Raw genomic sequence first — 15,726 nt, forward strand, 5'->3', positions numbered from 1 at the left:
ATGCTTACCTTCAACTGTCAATTTGGTAGCATTATTGCCCCAATGCTCAGAGCAATTTTGCATGATCGTTATACTGATTCTTGACTGTACAGCTTTCAAACAGAAACTTTTTGATCACCTCTTATATATTTTATAAAATTCTACAGCCCAAATTAATGAACACCTGTACTGTCAGAACATCTGTGCAGAGATTATTGGGGCACAATCATTCCCACTTCACACCCCCCACCTCCCTGTGTGATAAACCTCTTTCTCACATGCAAACTAAAATCCAAAGTTGGTTTAATTACATGGCTCAGAATACTAGAAAACAATAAATCCCAACTTCTCCATAGATTATGTAATATACGATTTAAATGCTGAGTTAAGCTTTGAATGTAATGGAATACAGCTCTGTAATATTTTGTGCATACACTATCAGACGAATAGTATCCGGACACTTATTAGCATACATTAATATGAGTTGTTGTAACCCTATGCCTTTGTGAAGGCTTGACCTCTACTGTGGAGGTGAGGTGATGGCAGCCCTTTCTTCCTCAACAGGCAAGACCAAGGTAGTGACGTTGGATGCTGGAGTCTACAGTGAAGTCGACATTCTAAGCCATCCCAAAGGTATTCCATTACGTCACATTGGGGCTCTGGGCAGGCCAATCCATTTCAGGAATGTTATGTCCACACACCATTGTCTCAAAGATGCTGCTTTATGGCAAGGTGAATTTTCATGCTGCTACAATAAATCATTTTCTTTGAACTGTTCCTCTACTATACAAATGCTGTAAAATATGTTATCTTTCTGCATTTAGTGTTTCCTTAAGCTCAACATGGGGACCACACCCTAAAGACAAAAGCACTCCCACATTGTAACATTGCCTCATCCATACTTCACTGTTGGCACAGTCAGCACTACACACGTTATCAGGTAAAAATTTCTAGGCATTCACCAAACCCAAACCCCTCCATCTGATTGTCACAGGATACAGGATTCATCACTCATTTCCAGTCATCCACTGTCTAGTGGAGTTGCTCTTTACAGCACCTCAAGTGTTGCTTGCCACTGATTGTTGCTTATGAGGAGCTGCTTGACCAGTGTACCCCATTATTTTAAACTTCCTATATAGTCAATGAGTTAGCTGGATTGCTGGTAGCAATTTGCAACATTCCTTCTGTTGATTTCACATGATTTTTCATAGCCACTGTCTCAGTATATGAGGTCGGACTAGGCATGGTTAGCTGTGGTTGTTCCTTCACGTGTCCACCTAACAGTTACATCACAAACAAATGTCTTGGGCAGCTATAGAAGGATTAAGATGTTCCTGATGGATTTGCTACTCAGGTGACATCCAATGAGTAGACCACATTCAAAGTCACTGAGCTCTCTTAACTGATCCTTTCTGCTGTTATTAGTTCTTACACTATGATACTCTCCACTTCCTTCTGTACTGGCAGGTTCATCTCTCATGGCATATTGTGGTCACTTCCCCATCACGTAGCGTTCCCAATACTTTTGATTTCTTCTTCTCCTCCTCCTCCTCCTCCTCCTCCTCCTAATGGTGTTACAGCCCTGAATGGGTCTTAGCCTCTTCAACAAATTTTGTCAATTACGCCCTGTCCAGCACAGTTTTCTGCTATTCTCTAACTCTGAGAGATTTTATATCTTCTTCCATATCGTCTATCCACCACTTTCGTGGCCTTCCTATCTGTATTCTTCCAATTGGCCTCCATTCAAAAATCTTTTCCGTTGTTTGGATACTTTTGATCAGATCATTTATGTAATACCTTGTTGCTAACATTCAATATTTAAACTGTTTCTTCAGTTTTTAACAATACTGCAATGTTACTTAGACTTTTACTTGCAAATACTGCCCTGGCACGCAATATCCACCCTCCACCTTCTGCCAGAATTAATGTGCTCCTGCTCATAACAATGTGTTGAACTGCTTAATCACAAGGAAACCTTTATTGGCAGTGTCAGATCAAATATCACTACTGTTGCCTTTGATGTTCTACTTATTTCGCAGAATGGTTTAATGCAGTTCTCCACACTGTGCAAGCCTCTTCATCTCTGTACATCTAATCCAACATTCAGCTATTTAAGGACTAGTCAGATCTCGTATACTGAAGGACAGATAGTGTTCAGCATTGTGGATAGTGGCTATATAAAAAAATAAATAAAATAAAATTTTAAAAAAATCACATGAAATCAACAGAAGGAATCACTCATGAGTTGCAAATTGCTACCAGCTATCCAGCTAACTCACTGACTGTATAGGAAGTTCAGAATAATGGGTACACTGGTCAAGCAGCTCCTCATAAGCCACATATTTCTGTAGTCAGTGGCAAGCAACACTCAAGGTGCTGCAAAGAGCAACATCACTAGACAGTGAATGACTAGAAATGAGTGATGAATCATGCTGTATCCTGTGGCAATCAGATGAAAGGGTTTGGGTTTGGTGAATGCCCAGAAATTCTAGCCTTGGCCTCCCTCAACAATTTTTACCCTCCACACTTCCTTTCATTACCAAATCCATGGTTCCTTGATGCCTCAGGATATCACTCATCAACCACTCCCTTCTTGTAGTCAAGTCACCACTTCTACAACACCATGTTACAACTTACAAAACTGTAAATATAAGGGCCACCAGCCTTGCTTTGATTCATGAGATAGGGATTTAATAGCCATTACTCCAATGACAGCCTTACAGCACTCAAAAATCCAACAGATCAGAAGTCACAAAGTATTTTGCACTTCTATGTATACAAATGCATTTTTTTCTTTAATTAAATTGTGCCAAGTTTTTTTCATCAGTCTCTAACTTTCTCCTTGTAGCTAATATCTTCACAATAAAATATGAGGCCCATACCAACCCAAAATGTGCATGGGCAAAGACAACACCTACCAACAAAATCAGAAAAACTGATTATTATTCCAAAGGAATGAACTTGAAAATCATTGCAAGCTTCTTTTAGAATAATTTAATCAATTACTGCAGATTTCTAATTTCTAACTTCTGAGAACAGCAACACAGAGAAACAGTACCTATGTCCTTCAGGACCTATACCTTGCCTCCTAACCAGGAAGGCTACTGGGTACATCTAAGATTTCGTGAACTCCAATCACCTCCAGAAATTTGTAAACATTCAGAAGTTTCAGCCAACAGTGAGTGAGTTGTAAAGTGGTTGGCTTTTGACTCATATGTCTGCATTCTTCATTGCTCACCCCTTTTCTCTCACTAACAGCTCTTCTTTGGAAAGTTTTTCCTCTTATTAGGACTCCTCCTCATAATATTATTTCCAACTTTATAGTACTGAAAAAATATCCAGCACAGACCACAATATTTGGATAGCATTTTGAGTCTCCATTACAGCTCACCTTAGACAAGTAATGGAAAATCATCTCAAGGTCACAGTCTGAAAGTGATGGGATCGTGGAAACCCACAGGGATCATGGAAACTTTATCGCATTCCAGCTTTGAAATTATGAACAGCAAGGATCACATTCCCAAGAAACAGTTGCATATCAGGCCAGATTCAAAAGACACAAAATTCCTACTCCAAAACAATCTAAAAGAGATAATTGCTCCTCCAAAGACTTCACTTTTCACACTTGGAAATAATATGTTACAATATTTTCAAAACTATTGACTGAACACTCAGAAATCAGTGTTTTTCCCTACAATTACTAGTACATTTTACAACATATTGTGTTAATTACAAAATAGTAACAGCATCCACATTAAAATTACCACATTTTCTTAGTCTCATCGGTACAAACCATAACTTTTTGTCCTAAGTACATGGTTACTGCTAGCAATGAAAACAAATGTCGTCACTGTATCATGGACATTTCCAGCATTCCATAAAGGTATCTAAAATGATGCTCTGATTTAATACCTGTTTAAGTATGCACATATACCGTTCAGAACTTTGGAACTGAACCGGAAGTCTTCCCAGTGCTTTGTGTAGAACAGGAGGATATCTTCATCCATAAGATCCGCCCCCTCCTGCAAAACCATTTGACAACGAAATTTCACAAACATATTAGAAAACAGTGGTCAAATAAGATATGAAACAAGTGAGTACTTCACACTAATATCTCACTACACAAATTTTCACCCAAGATGTTTTTCCACAGATAACACCAACCATCTTTGTAATTTTTCAGTCAGTTTCTTTATGGCATCACATAAAAAAGAAAGCATTTTATGTGTGAAGAACAAGAATCACTCAAAACATTGTCTAGTTACACATAAAAATTCTCATACCTTCACATTATAAACATTACTTTTGCTTAGAGCAGGGGCAGTCAATATTTTTTACCTAGCACCCACTTTTGTATCTCTGTTAGCACTAGAACTTTCTAGCCCCCCCACCCCCACCCCCAAATCAGTTCCATAGTAATGGTGATTTATAAAGTAGTGAAGTAACTTTATAAAATGTATTAAGCAGAGTCAGTAAGTAAAAAGCATATGATAATTACACATCAAATAATTTATGTCAAATTTTTTGAAAACCAAATGAAAATATTTTGAAAAACCCTACCACTTACTGAGCACCATGAAAGGCGGAATTCCCACTTGTGAGTGGTAGGGGCCAGGTTGACTACCACTGACTTGGGGCAGGATTGGAAGGAAAGAAGAAAGATTAGACTTTAATATCCAATTGACAATAGGACCATTACAGATGGAGCACAAATTCAGCTAGGGAATGTTATTGGCCATATCCTTTCTGAAGAAAAAATCCCAGCACTTGCATTAATCAATTTATGAGAACCACAGCCCAATCAAGATGGTCAAACAAACTCTACTACTTCTCTGCAGCTTCTAGCATGTAGTATTTTATTTCCAAATTCAGAGAATGACTGTGCCCAACTGCACTGATTCTGACCCCCCCCCCCCCCCCCCCCCAAATAAGACTTCACATGATAATGCCTTTTCTGCTGCACAACACAAAGAAAATCTTGAATTCTAAGGATTGGCTTTGACATCCTGAAGACGCTTCTGTAATGACTTTGCAATTTCAGGCATGCAGGTAAATGTGTTTAGACATCTTGCAGACCAAACTGAGATGTCATTTCAAAGAAACATACATCCTGAATCAATCAATTTAAACTGATGTAGCTACCATTTGTGAAATCTTGCATATCTGCCTTTGTGGTTGGCATTGCTAATGCATAAAAGTGTGACGATACTCTCCCTTGTAGCAGCCAGTTTGAATCATTGCAGTGGAAGAAATGTTACTAACCAAAATTTAGCTGATAAAGGGATAACTGTGTCCAGTTCCACATCATTAGTTTGTATACGAAAGTCCTGGGTTAAAATTCAAACCTCTGCAGAATCTCTATAAAGGCAGGGTACATCACATCATTGTGGGTATTACTTTCGCCACCTCTTCCTAATCCTTGAGAGCAATAAGTTACCGTATTTACTCGAATCTAAGCCGCACTTTTTTTCTGGTTTTTGTAATCCAAAAAACCACCTGCGGCTTGGAATTGAGTGCAAAGCGGAAGTTCTGAAAAATGTGGGTAGGTGCCGCCACAACTAACTTCTGTCGTCGAATATATGTAGCGCTTCGCAGGCACCAAAACCTTTGCGTCAGTAAATAAGTTTAAAAAAAAGGTGGAAGACGAGCTTTTTTTCTCTGCCCTGAGTTTCAACCACTGCATTTTCATACATTAACCAACGAGGTAAATACAAATTCCGTATTGTTCATCTTCGAATGTAGCAGCATTTCAATGCACTACGAAAATCTGACTGGCAAGACTGGGATGTTTGTCAAAATGGCCAACTCTGCGTTCTGAATTTTTTCCTACCTGTGAGAAGAGATGGTTACTAATAGGAACTTTTATAAATTGTGAATCACATGCAGTATTCTCTTCAGCATAATAATAATAAAGAATATAAAGATTTTGCCATGTATTCTTTCGTGTTTGCTGCTATCTCATTTAAATCCTATCTGCCTAATAAACTACGAAACTAGAGTGAGACAACAGCAAACGCGGAAGAATATACATATCATGTCATGTTTATATTCATATTATTCTTATGCAGAATAGTGATACAGTCTGAAATGAAGCACGGCAATTGATTAGATTTTTAAATCTAAGATGACTCTAATTTCTGTGCAGAATGTAATGTACTAAAGAGGCGTCTGCAAAAATTTTCAAACGGAGAAAAATTTTCGCTAAACTATCGTTCAGAACATCTTCTATCGTACGCAGTCTATTATTTGGTTCTTGTTGATCATTATTAAAGAAAGTGGCAGTGTAAGTAACAACAAATAGCAGTCTCTTGCCATTGTTTCGCTAATGAGATGATTCCTCTCTTTTTTAAAAAAAATTGTAAGCAGCGGTAGCGCGCACAAAAGCAAGCCATGCCGCGAGCGGCGACAGGTCTTAAACACTCATTATCAGAATGCGACAAACAATGGATGACACAGTACAGTAATGCATTTTCAGCTTTGAGTGATGTAAACACCTATAAAAAAGAGAACGGCACTTATCAGATGAAAGAAAAATAAGCAATCTATTCAAACCAGACGAAGCACGTCAAAAAGGAAGGGTACCCGTATAAATACGGACGGAGCGCCTGACGCATAGCAACGGCTACCTGGTAAAGCTTAACTGCTAAGCTTACGACTCGAACCAAACTACTATAGCTGTATCGTCATTCATTTGACCTAAATTGTGTCTCATATTACAATGGACCAACTTTGTTTCGATTTGGAGGTGCGGCCTAAAACTTTTCTCTCCCGTTGAATTTCGAGTCTCAGATTTCTGGTGCGGCTTAGATTCGGGAAAAAAATTTTTTCCTCGATTTCGAATCTCATTTTTCAGGTGCGGCTTAGATTCAAGTGCGGCTTAAATTCGAGTAAATACGGTATGTGTCATCACTGAGGAAATTCCATCAACACAAAAAAAACATTATGCTCTACAGGCATTTCATTGGTACTGAACCAGACAGGTAGACTGTTCAAGCTATTAAATTTCTGTCTAATAAGAGGTCTCCACCAATTTATGTACTACACAGAATGCAACTAAGCAGAGGAGGCACTTTTTAACCCAATTTTAGCAAATACAGAGGGTGACATTCCTGTAGTAAGGTTAAAGTCTATCTGACAAATTCGTTTCAAGTAGAACATCTATTGCAAAACAAACAGTAATTACAAAAATGCAAAAATCACTAGTAGCTGAAGATTACATGTGTTTTGTTTTCAAATTAAATAAGTAACTGCTTAAAAATGGTAAAAACCAGTATATCCTACATGTGAGCACTTAACATTAGAAAATAAATACGGTATAGTGTCTTCACTGGATAAGCACAATCTTTTCTATGAATAGAATAAATTAATATCATTATAAAATGGCAACAAAAGAAAAAGCACTTCCAAGATATTACTCACACAAAATATCATTAATATCCATCAGTAATGAATGCCATACACACAAATATCTTATAATAGCTGCTTCAATGTGTTCTCTCTCTCTCTCTCTCTCTCTCTCTCTCTGTGTGTGTGTGTGTGTGTGTGTGTGTGTGTGTGTGTGTGTGTGTGTGTGTGTGTGTGTGTGTGTGTGTGTGTCAACTATTTAATTACAGGTTAATATCTAGTTCAGCATTTTCAATCTGATGAAAAGTGAGCACATGCAGCCATTTTGATGTAGAATGGAACCTCATTCATATCCTGAAAATACTTTTAGGTCACAAGCATTTCACTTAATAGTAATCACCAGTCTAACTGTGGATTTCTGGATGATTACAAAAGTGAAATGTAAAGGTCAGCTGTGCACTGAATGATTTATAACAGCATAATATTAATAACTCAGAGGATCAGAACTGTTCCCAGAGGTTTTCTAACAGCAGCTTTCTAATTTCTGGCTAGGAAGTAGCTTTTGTGATGACTCTGATACACACAAATGAATATTCAGACCTCCTTCCAATAGTGGCATCTTCTACAGTTAAGGTTATTAATTCTCGTTAGGGTATATATTATGCAGCATTCTAAAAATTAAAAAAAGCTTTATGCTACTAGTAAGTACTATGACAATTGCATGAAAATATTTTTCAAATGGAGAATCTCTAGTTTAAGTTGCAAAATAACATTAAAATGGATAGGCAGATAATATTATTCATGTGCTACATACTGAGCAGCTGTAAGGCTGGGAATAGCACTTAAAAAGAGAAGGTATTTAAACAATTGCCTTCTTAACAGCATGCATGATGTCATAATGAGTACTTATGAAACACCAATTAACTATCAGTTCAGTGCCGTACAGCCCTGCCATTTCCTTTTTTCCTGACACTCTGTCCTCCCTCCCCTCACCACCTCCCCTCCTCTGCACACAAACCATACTGTATCACACAGAATCTCAGTGAACCATTAACGCAAACAAAACAGAATGAACATTTACATTATACATTGTCTTACCTGGTACAGTGTTATAACATAATCCCTCAGAAAGTCTTTCACTCTTTTATACAGTTCAAAACCCACCAGCTGAGCCCCACCATGTGGTCCCTTCTTTGATTTGTTTATTGGGCGGTTCACTTTCTGCTGAACACTTGTACAGTAGTTGTAAACATAACTGGAAAAATGTTAAGAAAAATTTGAAGTATAACTACCATAAATACTCACCACCTGTATTTCATCACACCACACAAAAATTTTTCATACAATGAAAGCAACACAAAATATTCATTAGCAACTACTTCATGAGGTAAGAAAGTTCATAACAACCGTTTCATGAACCCTGAAATATATTCATATGTATGCCTTGCAAACCCACCAAGAAGTAATTTAATGTCAGCACACCCAGCAACGAATGTTATGAGTATTCTGATCGAATGACTTCTCGTTATGTGCCTCGTATTTTTAATATATCTGCCTCAATTATTTCTTGAACTACTTTTTTCACTGTGCTTATAGAAAAAGAAACATGTACTGTATTTTATGGACTATAAGATTCACTTATTTCTTTGAAAAATTGCCTTCAAAATTCAGGTGCATCATACTCACAAATAACATAAAAATGTCCAGTGTTTGATTTAAAATTCCCAACATTCTTAAAAACGGCTATATATTCGATGCCGCAGTAAACCTGTCTCTATCTGACAACATTGGATTCAACTGGCAGCAGCAGTGCACTGACGGAATGAACAACTTGTGAGGAGTCACAAGCTTGCTTAAACCGTTCCCCTCCCAGCCTGCTCTCACAAACCCAGAACACTGTGTAGCCTATGATTCACCACTGTGGTCTACAGTGCCAGTGATCTTGAACTGAAAGTGATTTGTGTTGTCAGTAACAGTACAATATTTTTGTTAGTTGCTAGTTTTGTACTGGAAAAAAAATAAAAGGTATTCATATGATGTAGGCTACAAATTAAAAGTAATAGCATATACAAAACAACATGGAAACAGAGCAGCTGAGCAGCATTTTGGCCCTCCAACAACAGAAAAAACCATTCGCTACTGGTGGGCTAGTAAAGAAGAACTGAGAAAAATGAGTTAGACTAGAGACACCATCAAAGTGACATTGGAATTAATACAAAAATGATTCCAAAACATGCTTGTAAGCTTGCACTACAGTGAAACTTAACAGACACTTTAATGGTGGAACTGGTTGGTGTTACAGGTTTATGAAATGCCACAGATTTAGCTTGCAAACCAAAACCAAAATACGATATTGCAGGCACTGCAATATTGTATTTATCTGCTGACACTGGACATGAGACTTTCAAGTAAAATGTACAGGAATATACACAATGGATGTATGCGTACAGGTTGTAGAAGCAATGTTGATGACAAATGGAAGTTTGGTTCTTGCTGTGAGGTGTGTGCAGATAACCAAATGGTAAGGCAACTGCTTGTGATAAGTTGGAAATCCAGGTTTGAGTCCCGGTCCAGCACAAACTTTCATTGTCGTCATTCCATTCTACAGCTGATGGTTGCCCATATTAACAATTGCCAATACATTTCAGGCAAAACCAAAATATCTCAGAAAATACCACAAGAGTATGAAGAGAAAACATTATCTTTTAGAACTAAGCCAAATAGCGAATATGGATGAAACTCCTGTGACATTTCATGTGACGAGTAACAGAACTATTGCCATGAAAACTGCTAAAACTGTAACTATAATCATAAGTGGACATGAAAAAAATGCATTACACTGTTGTCCTTCCATGCTGTACTGTTGGTACTAAACTTGATGGAATGACCATTCTCCAGCACAAAACAATGACAAAATCTTTTGAAATTCTACCGGGTGGTGGTGGTGGTGTACATGACAATGGTTGGCTGGACAAGGCTGGTATGAAATTATGGATTAACAAAGTGTGGGAGAGAAGGGAATGTGCTTTATTGAAGAAGAGTTCTTTCATTGAGCTAGATCAGTTAACTAGTCATTTGAAAAATTCTGTGAAAGAGAAATTGAGACAGAGAAATACAGAGCTTACTGTTATTCTGGGAGGACTTGCTTCACAATTGCAACCTCTTGATGCCTGGATAAATAAACCATTTAAAGTGTATATGAAAGATGACTGGAACAAACAAATGGTGGATGAGACCCAACATGAATTTACGCTGAAGGGCGCTTTAAAACAACCTACAATCAAACAAGTGTGTCAGTGGATAAAACAGTTGTGGTCTAGAGTGAGAGAAGACATTATTGTTAAATATTTCATGAAGTGCAGCATAAGTAACACTCTCAAACGCATTGAAGACAACCCTGTAAATTAAGAGGACAATGATGATGACGAAGCTGAAGAAGAAGAAGAAGAAGGAGGAGGAGGAGGAGGAGGAGGAGGAGGACGAGGAGGAGGAGGTTCATGTGACGATTTTCAGGGATTTTAAACATCAGTTCGATTTTATAAACTGAATCTGGCTCTTTGGAATGTAATAATAAAAAGGGTAAAACTACTTTTTTTAAAAAATGGCTTAAAAATTAATGTGCATCTTACAGTACACAGCATCTTATAGTCTGTAAAATACGATAGCCATAAATGCTTTAGATACAGATTTTGTTAATAATGGACCACGAAATTATGTACCACTGTCGAGAATTTTTCTCTGCATAAATAACATACATACATACTGTAAAGGCTAATGCCAAGTCAATGTAACCATTCTCTTCTGTCAATGACTATTTGTTTCAATTACAAGTAATTGTTGCATTCTATCCCCTTCTCAATGTCTTTCAAATTCTTCCTAGGCTGTCCTAGTTGTTTTCTTTCCATTAAAGAATGTTAATGATGGAAGTGTTGCATCTGAAGACATGCCCAATAAATTGAATTTTTTTGTTTCCCATTTCCTTTCATAATCTCATCTCTTCATTTGACTTTCCTCAAGACTTCAATGTTGGTTGTTCTTTTTGTTCAGCTTGTTCATTTCTTTTCCGCCCTATCCACATTTCAGCAGCTTCAAATCCATTTCTTTCCAATTTACCCAGAGACAAACTTTTCCATAGTGCAGGGCAATCCATAATTTTGGGCATCACTTTTGAGTTTACGTAACAATCACACATCAGCAACAGTTGTACAAAGGACATAAACAGCACTATTCATGACAGTTCAAAGCAACACTGATGATGTGTCTGAAGTTCATGAAGAAAAATCTGAAACATAAAAACCAGAGATCTATAAATTCATGACTTTTGAGCAACAGTAGAACCTCATAAATTCAACCTCACACAGTCCCGACTTCCTGCTTAGTCTGACCATCCCATTTCCAGTGTTCATTTGGACTTGTAAAAAATCGTCATCTGCAATATGGATCAGTAGGCAGTTGGCCAATGATAGGAGTAGTAGTGTGATCAGTTTTAGTATGAATCAACTTGGGTGTAACTCAATAAATATGCTTGATAGTGCACACACATATTTTATAAATTAGTTGGAGTGTTGTTCTTACATATTTAAGTGTGTAAAACTAAATTGTGGCATCGACTAAATGTAAATCTGTGACGCTCTCTTTAGTGGAAAAACATAGTACTTGTAAGGTTAGAGAAAAGTGACTCCCTTCAAAACCTAACCAGGTACGCTTTGTTGTAACAACTGTTTGAGACTGGCAAAAAATTAGGAAAACTCTTTAAAGTCACACAATGATGATTGATGATAAGAACAAACTGAAAATACGCAAGACTTTGAAGATTCCTAAAAGTGAAACTCTAGACGATGCTTTGTGGATGTAGTTTGAGTGGGAGAGAAGAATAAGAACTCAGTCATTTGGACCAATCATAAAAGAAAAGTCACTGATTTTGTATGAAAAATTTAATAGGGACAATGACAATGGAAAGCTTACAGTGAGTGAATGCTGGTTATGTCAGTGGAAATTACATGGTATCCAAAATGTAATTAATTCCAGCAAGAAGCAGTCTGTTGGCGAAACAGTTCCAATGAATTTGTTCCAAAATTTCAAAATTTTGTTAAAGAGCTTAAGCTGTTCTCTGATCAAGTATGTAACATTCATTCATGAGTTTGACAAACTACAAAATGCTCCCTACAAGGACTCTTGTTGCACAAAATGAGTCAGTTGTTTGTCAGTGCAGTACTGTAATAAATTATGTACAGTTGCTGAACTTTCTCTCACAGTAACAATATTGTACTGTATGATATGTAAGTATTTTACTGTACAGGCATACTGTACATTATACTTTCATGTAAGATTTTTTAATGTGTCTACCTTTTCTAATGTTTTGTTAGTACTCAAAGACGGAACAATGTTTCAAGACAGTATTTCCAGTTGAACATTAATGTTGTACCGTACTATATTGTGATGCTACAGGTCAATAAAGGTGGCCCTCTGATAATCTAACCTCTTCTGCATTCCAATCATGCTCCTGATCCCTTAGGGAACAGATTAGTGATGTTCTACTATAGCTGTTTTAGACACGGCTTTGCCTCAGGCAAATAACATCTTTGGATTTGACAATTTTACAGCTTTCAGTTTTACAGTTCAGGTTATTGTCAACTTTATCTCATGTTGCACTCCCTTCTCCATTACACAAGGGGACATTAGACACTTGCCCTCCTCAATTTTCTTCGTAATTTTATAGGATTTGAAGTTCAATGCACAGACATCAATTTCCTTATGTAGTGTAAAATAGTGTCTTTTACAAAATATCTTTCTAGGCCTTCAATATAATCTCCATTCTTGCTTATGACAGCTTCCCAATGTTTTGGCAACTTCTGTATTACAGACAAGGGCTATCTTCATTGATGAGCTGTCTGATTGCTCAGGTCACTACAGATTCATCACTTGTATCAGAATGTTTTCCACAAAGTTTTCCCTTCAATTTGGGAAACAAATCCAAGTCTGGTGGGCTCATATCAGAACTGTATGGCAGGTGGGGAAGTATTTCCCATTCATATATGTCAAGTGCTGCTCTCACTGGTAGGTCAATATCTGGTCCTGTATTATCATCTAAAATGAGGACACCAGCTGCAAGCATGTCAGGCCTTCTTTGCCAAATTTTCAGGAGCATGTTGCAGAAACATCTTTTAGTATTCACCTGTTACACACATCCCCTGTGGCACTGTATGTGTAGCTTTGAGTCCATTCGTGTCACATGCAAAGATCATCATCAGTTTCACCTGCAATTATTGGTGGTGGAATTTTTTCAGGCACGGAGGGGCTGAACTTTCCCACTGTGACAACTGAGATTTCAATTTTGGCTCAAAATCTCATATCCAGGTTTCATCAAGGGCAACAATTCTTTTCAGAAACTGTTGTTCTGTTTGATAACATTGAAGCAATTCTTCTGTGATTCTTTTGTGACCTGCTTTCTGCTTTTCATTCATTCAGATCATGTGGAACCAATCTTGTATCATCTTTAATTTTTCAGTCATGATTTTGTAAACTGACATCACAGACATTCTGGCCTAATTTACAATTTCATCATTTTTTTGTTGATCCCCTCTCAAAATGTCCTTAAAAATAACATGAGAGGTGTAGTCTGTTGCAGATAATGGCTGTCAACTTTTTTGGTTGTCCTCAGTGATTATCCAATCTTCACAGAAATGAGCAAACTACCATGATACTGTCTTACGAACTGCTACACTATTCCCCCATACCTCTCTCAAAATGTTGTAAATATCCGTTGGATTCTTTGCAAGTTGGGATTTGATTTTGATGTAGAAACTTTGATCACTATGTGTAATCCAACCTGAGTCAGTTTCAGCTTCCATTTTAAAACTGTATGGCACAGCCATGCGAACCAGCTAACACATATATGACCATTACATCTTAAATCTCACTCACACAACTGACATGACTTTCAGCTTGATCACCCCACCATAACAGTCTAGCATGCACAGCGTGCAGGACTTTTGAGTCATGGTTTTATTCTCAACAGCAACCTTTTCTTTGCAGTTTTATTCAAATTTTATATTTATTGTCAGACAGAAAAGTTAGTTAACAAAAATACAGAATTGTAATTTTTAATAAAAGTAACATCTTTTTATTTTTAATTACTGGTTGCATCAAAATAAATTTAAATTTAACTGGCTTGTGAAATGGCCTACTGTTAAAAGGCAACAATATACATCAATAAGGCTGTTCAATGTCTAAGAAATAAAGTATTTTATTTTCTCTTTGATGTTATGGATTTCTGTATCCATTTTTAATTTACTGTGCATAAACCTATCTTTCAAGTTATTAGTATTTAAACCTAAAAATATTTTTTAATAAAAACTGTGATTCAATATACTTTAATTAACATCCCATCTGTCAATAAATATAGAATTTAAATAAAAGGAAAGGAAAAAGGAAAAGGAAAAAAAAGTTGCTATAAACAATTACTGAACCAGCCACTTTACGATTGCAAGACTTGTATGCTACGGATTCAGCTACTGGTAACTACATTACTCAACTGAAAATGTTTTGTCCTTAGCAGCACTTTGAAACTGAAATTGTTTTGAGTTTTTTTGAATTGTCTTATAATGTTTTAGGAGATTGATGTCTGAGCACTGACTTGAAAATTCTGTAAGTAAGAGGAAAACAAATGACGTGCAGTCCATGAAGTTACCTTGTTACACAATGTGTCAAAGTTACAGCTCTTTATCACTATGTCTTTGTTGTGCTTCCAGCTTTGAGGCACACATTAGGTTCAAACTTGCAGCAAAACCTAGAACTTTCAATTCTCGCATCAAACCAACTTCACTCACGGACTTGATGATACGGAAACACAAGACAGTCAGGCCTAAAACAACATACTGTTAGGACTGTGTCATGCTGTTAGTTGTAGCGGAAAAAGTGAGTGGTTTCTTATAACTGTGCAAAGACCGCCATGAATATCAACTCTTAGCCCATTCTTTGTCCAAATGGACAGCTTCCTAAATTAGGAGGTGGCAAATACTTTTCAAAGATAGATCTTGCCGACACCTACCTCCATCTTGATGAAGTGACCACACAAATAATTATCAGTACAGTAGGCTACCACTCAGAGTGGCTACTGCACATACAATTATCAGTTTTCTATTGCTTCCTCAAACAGCTCACTCACATTACACTACAATGCACAAACCACATTGATGACAATTGTCCTAAGGGTAAGGAAAGAGTACCACTTAAACAGTGTTTGGCAGATTGTCTTTAACCTCTGAGATGCAGGTTTTAAGTGTTCAAGTAACAAGTTTTTTAATTAGGCTGAGTATTTGGGCCATGTTCTCAGCACGGCTGGCACTTTGATAATGAAACGCCATCTCGTAGTCACTGATACACTGCCTTGAATGAACAACA

At 37.1% G+C, this 15,726-nt stretch overlaps 1 protein-coding gene across 2 annotated transcripts in view; it reads right to left on the minus strand.

Moving 5' to 3' along the window:
- The window catches only part of LOC126248784 (cullin-1-like), a 172,457-nt gene that overhangs the window by 117,522 nt on the left and 39,209 nt on the right, over positions 1–15,726 (minus strand). For both annotated transcript variants that reach the window (XM_049950160.1, XM_049950161.1), the window contains 2 exons: positions 8,422–8,578; positions 3,892–4,001 (listed from right to left, as the gene is read on the minus strand). In XM_049950160.1, coding sequence (XP_049806117.1) covers positions 3,892–4,001; positions 8,422–8,578 — 267 coding nt within the window. The remainder of the gene's footprint in view (positions 1–3,891; positions 4,002–8,421; positions 8,579–15,726) is intronic.

The sequence above is a fragment of the Schistocerca nitens genome, chromosome 3, assembly GCF_023898315.1.
Source record: "Schistocerca nitens isolate TAMUIC-IGC-003100 chromosome 3, iqSchNite1.1, whole genome shotgun sequence".
Taxonomy (NCBI): domain Eukaryota; kingdom Metazoa; phylum Arthropoda; class Insecta; order Orthoptera; family Acrididae; genus Schistocerca; species Schistocerca nitens.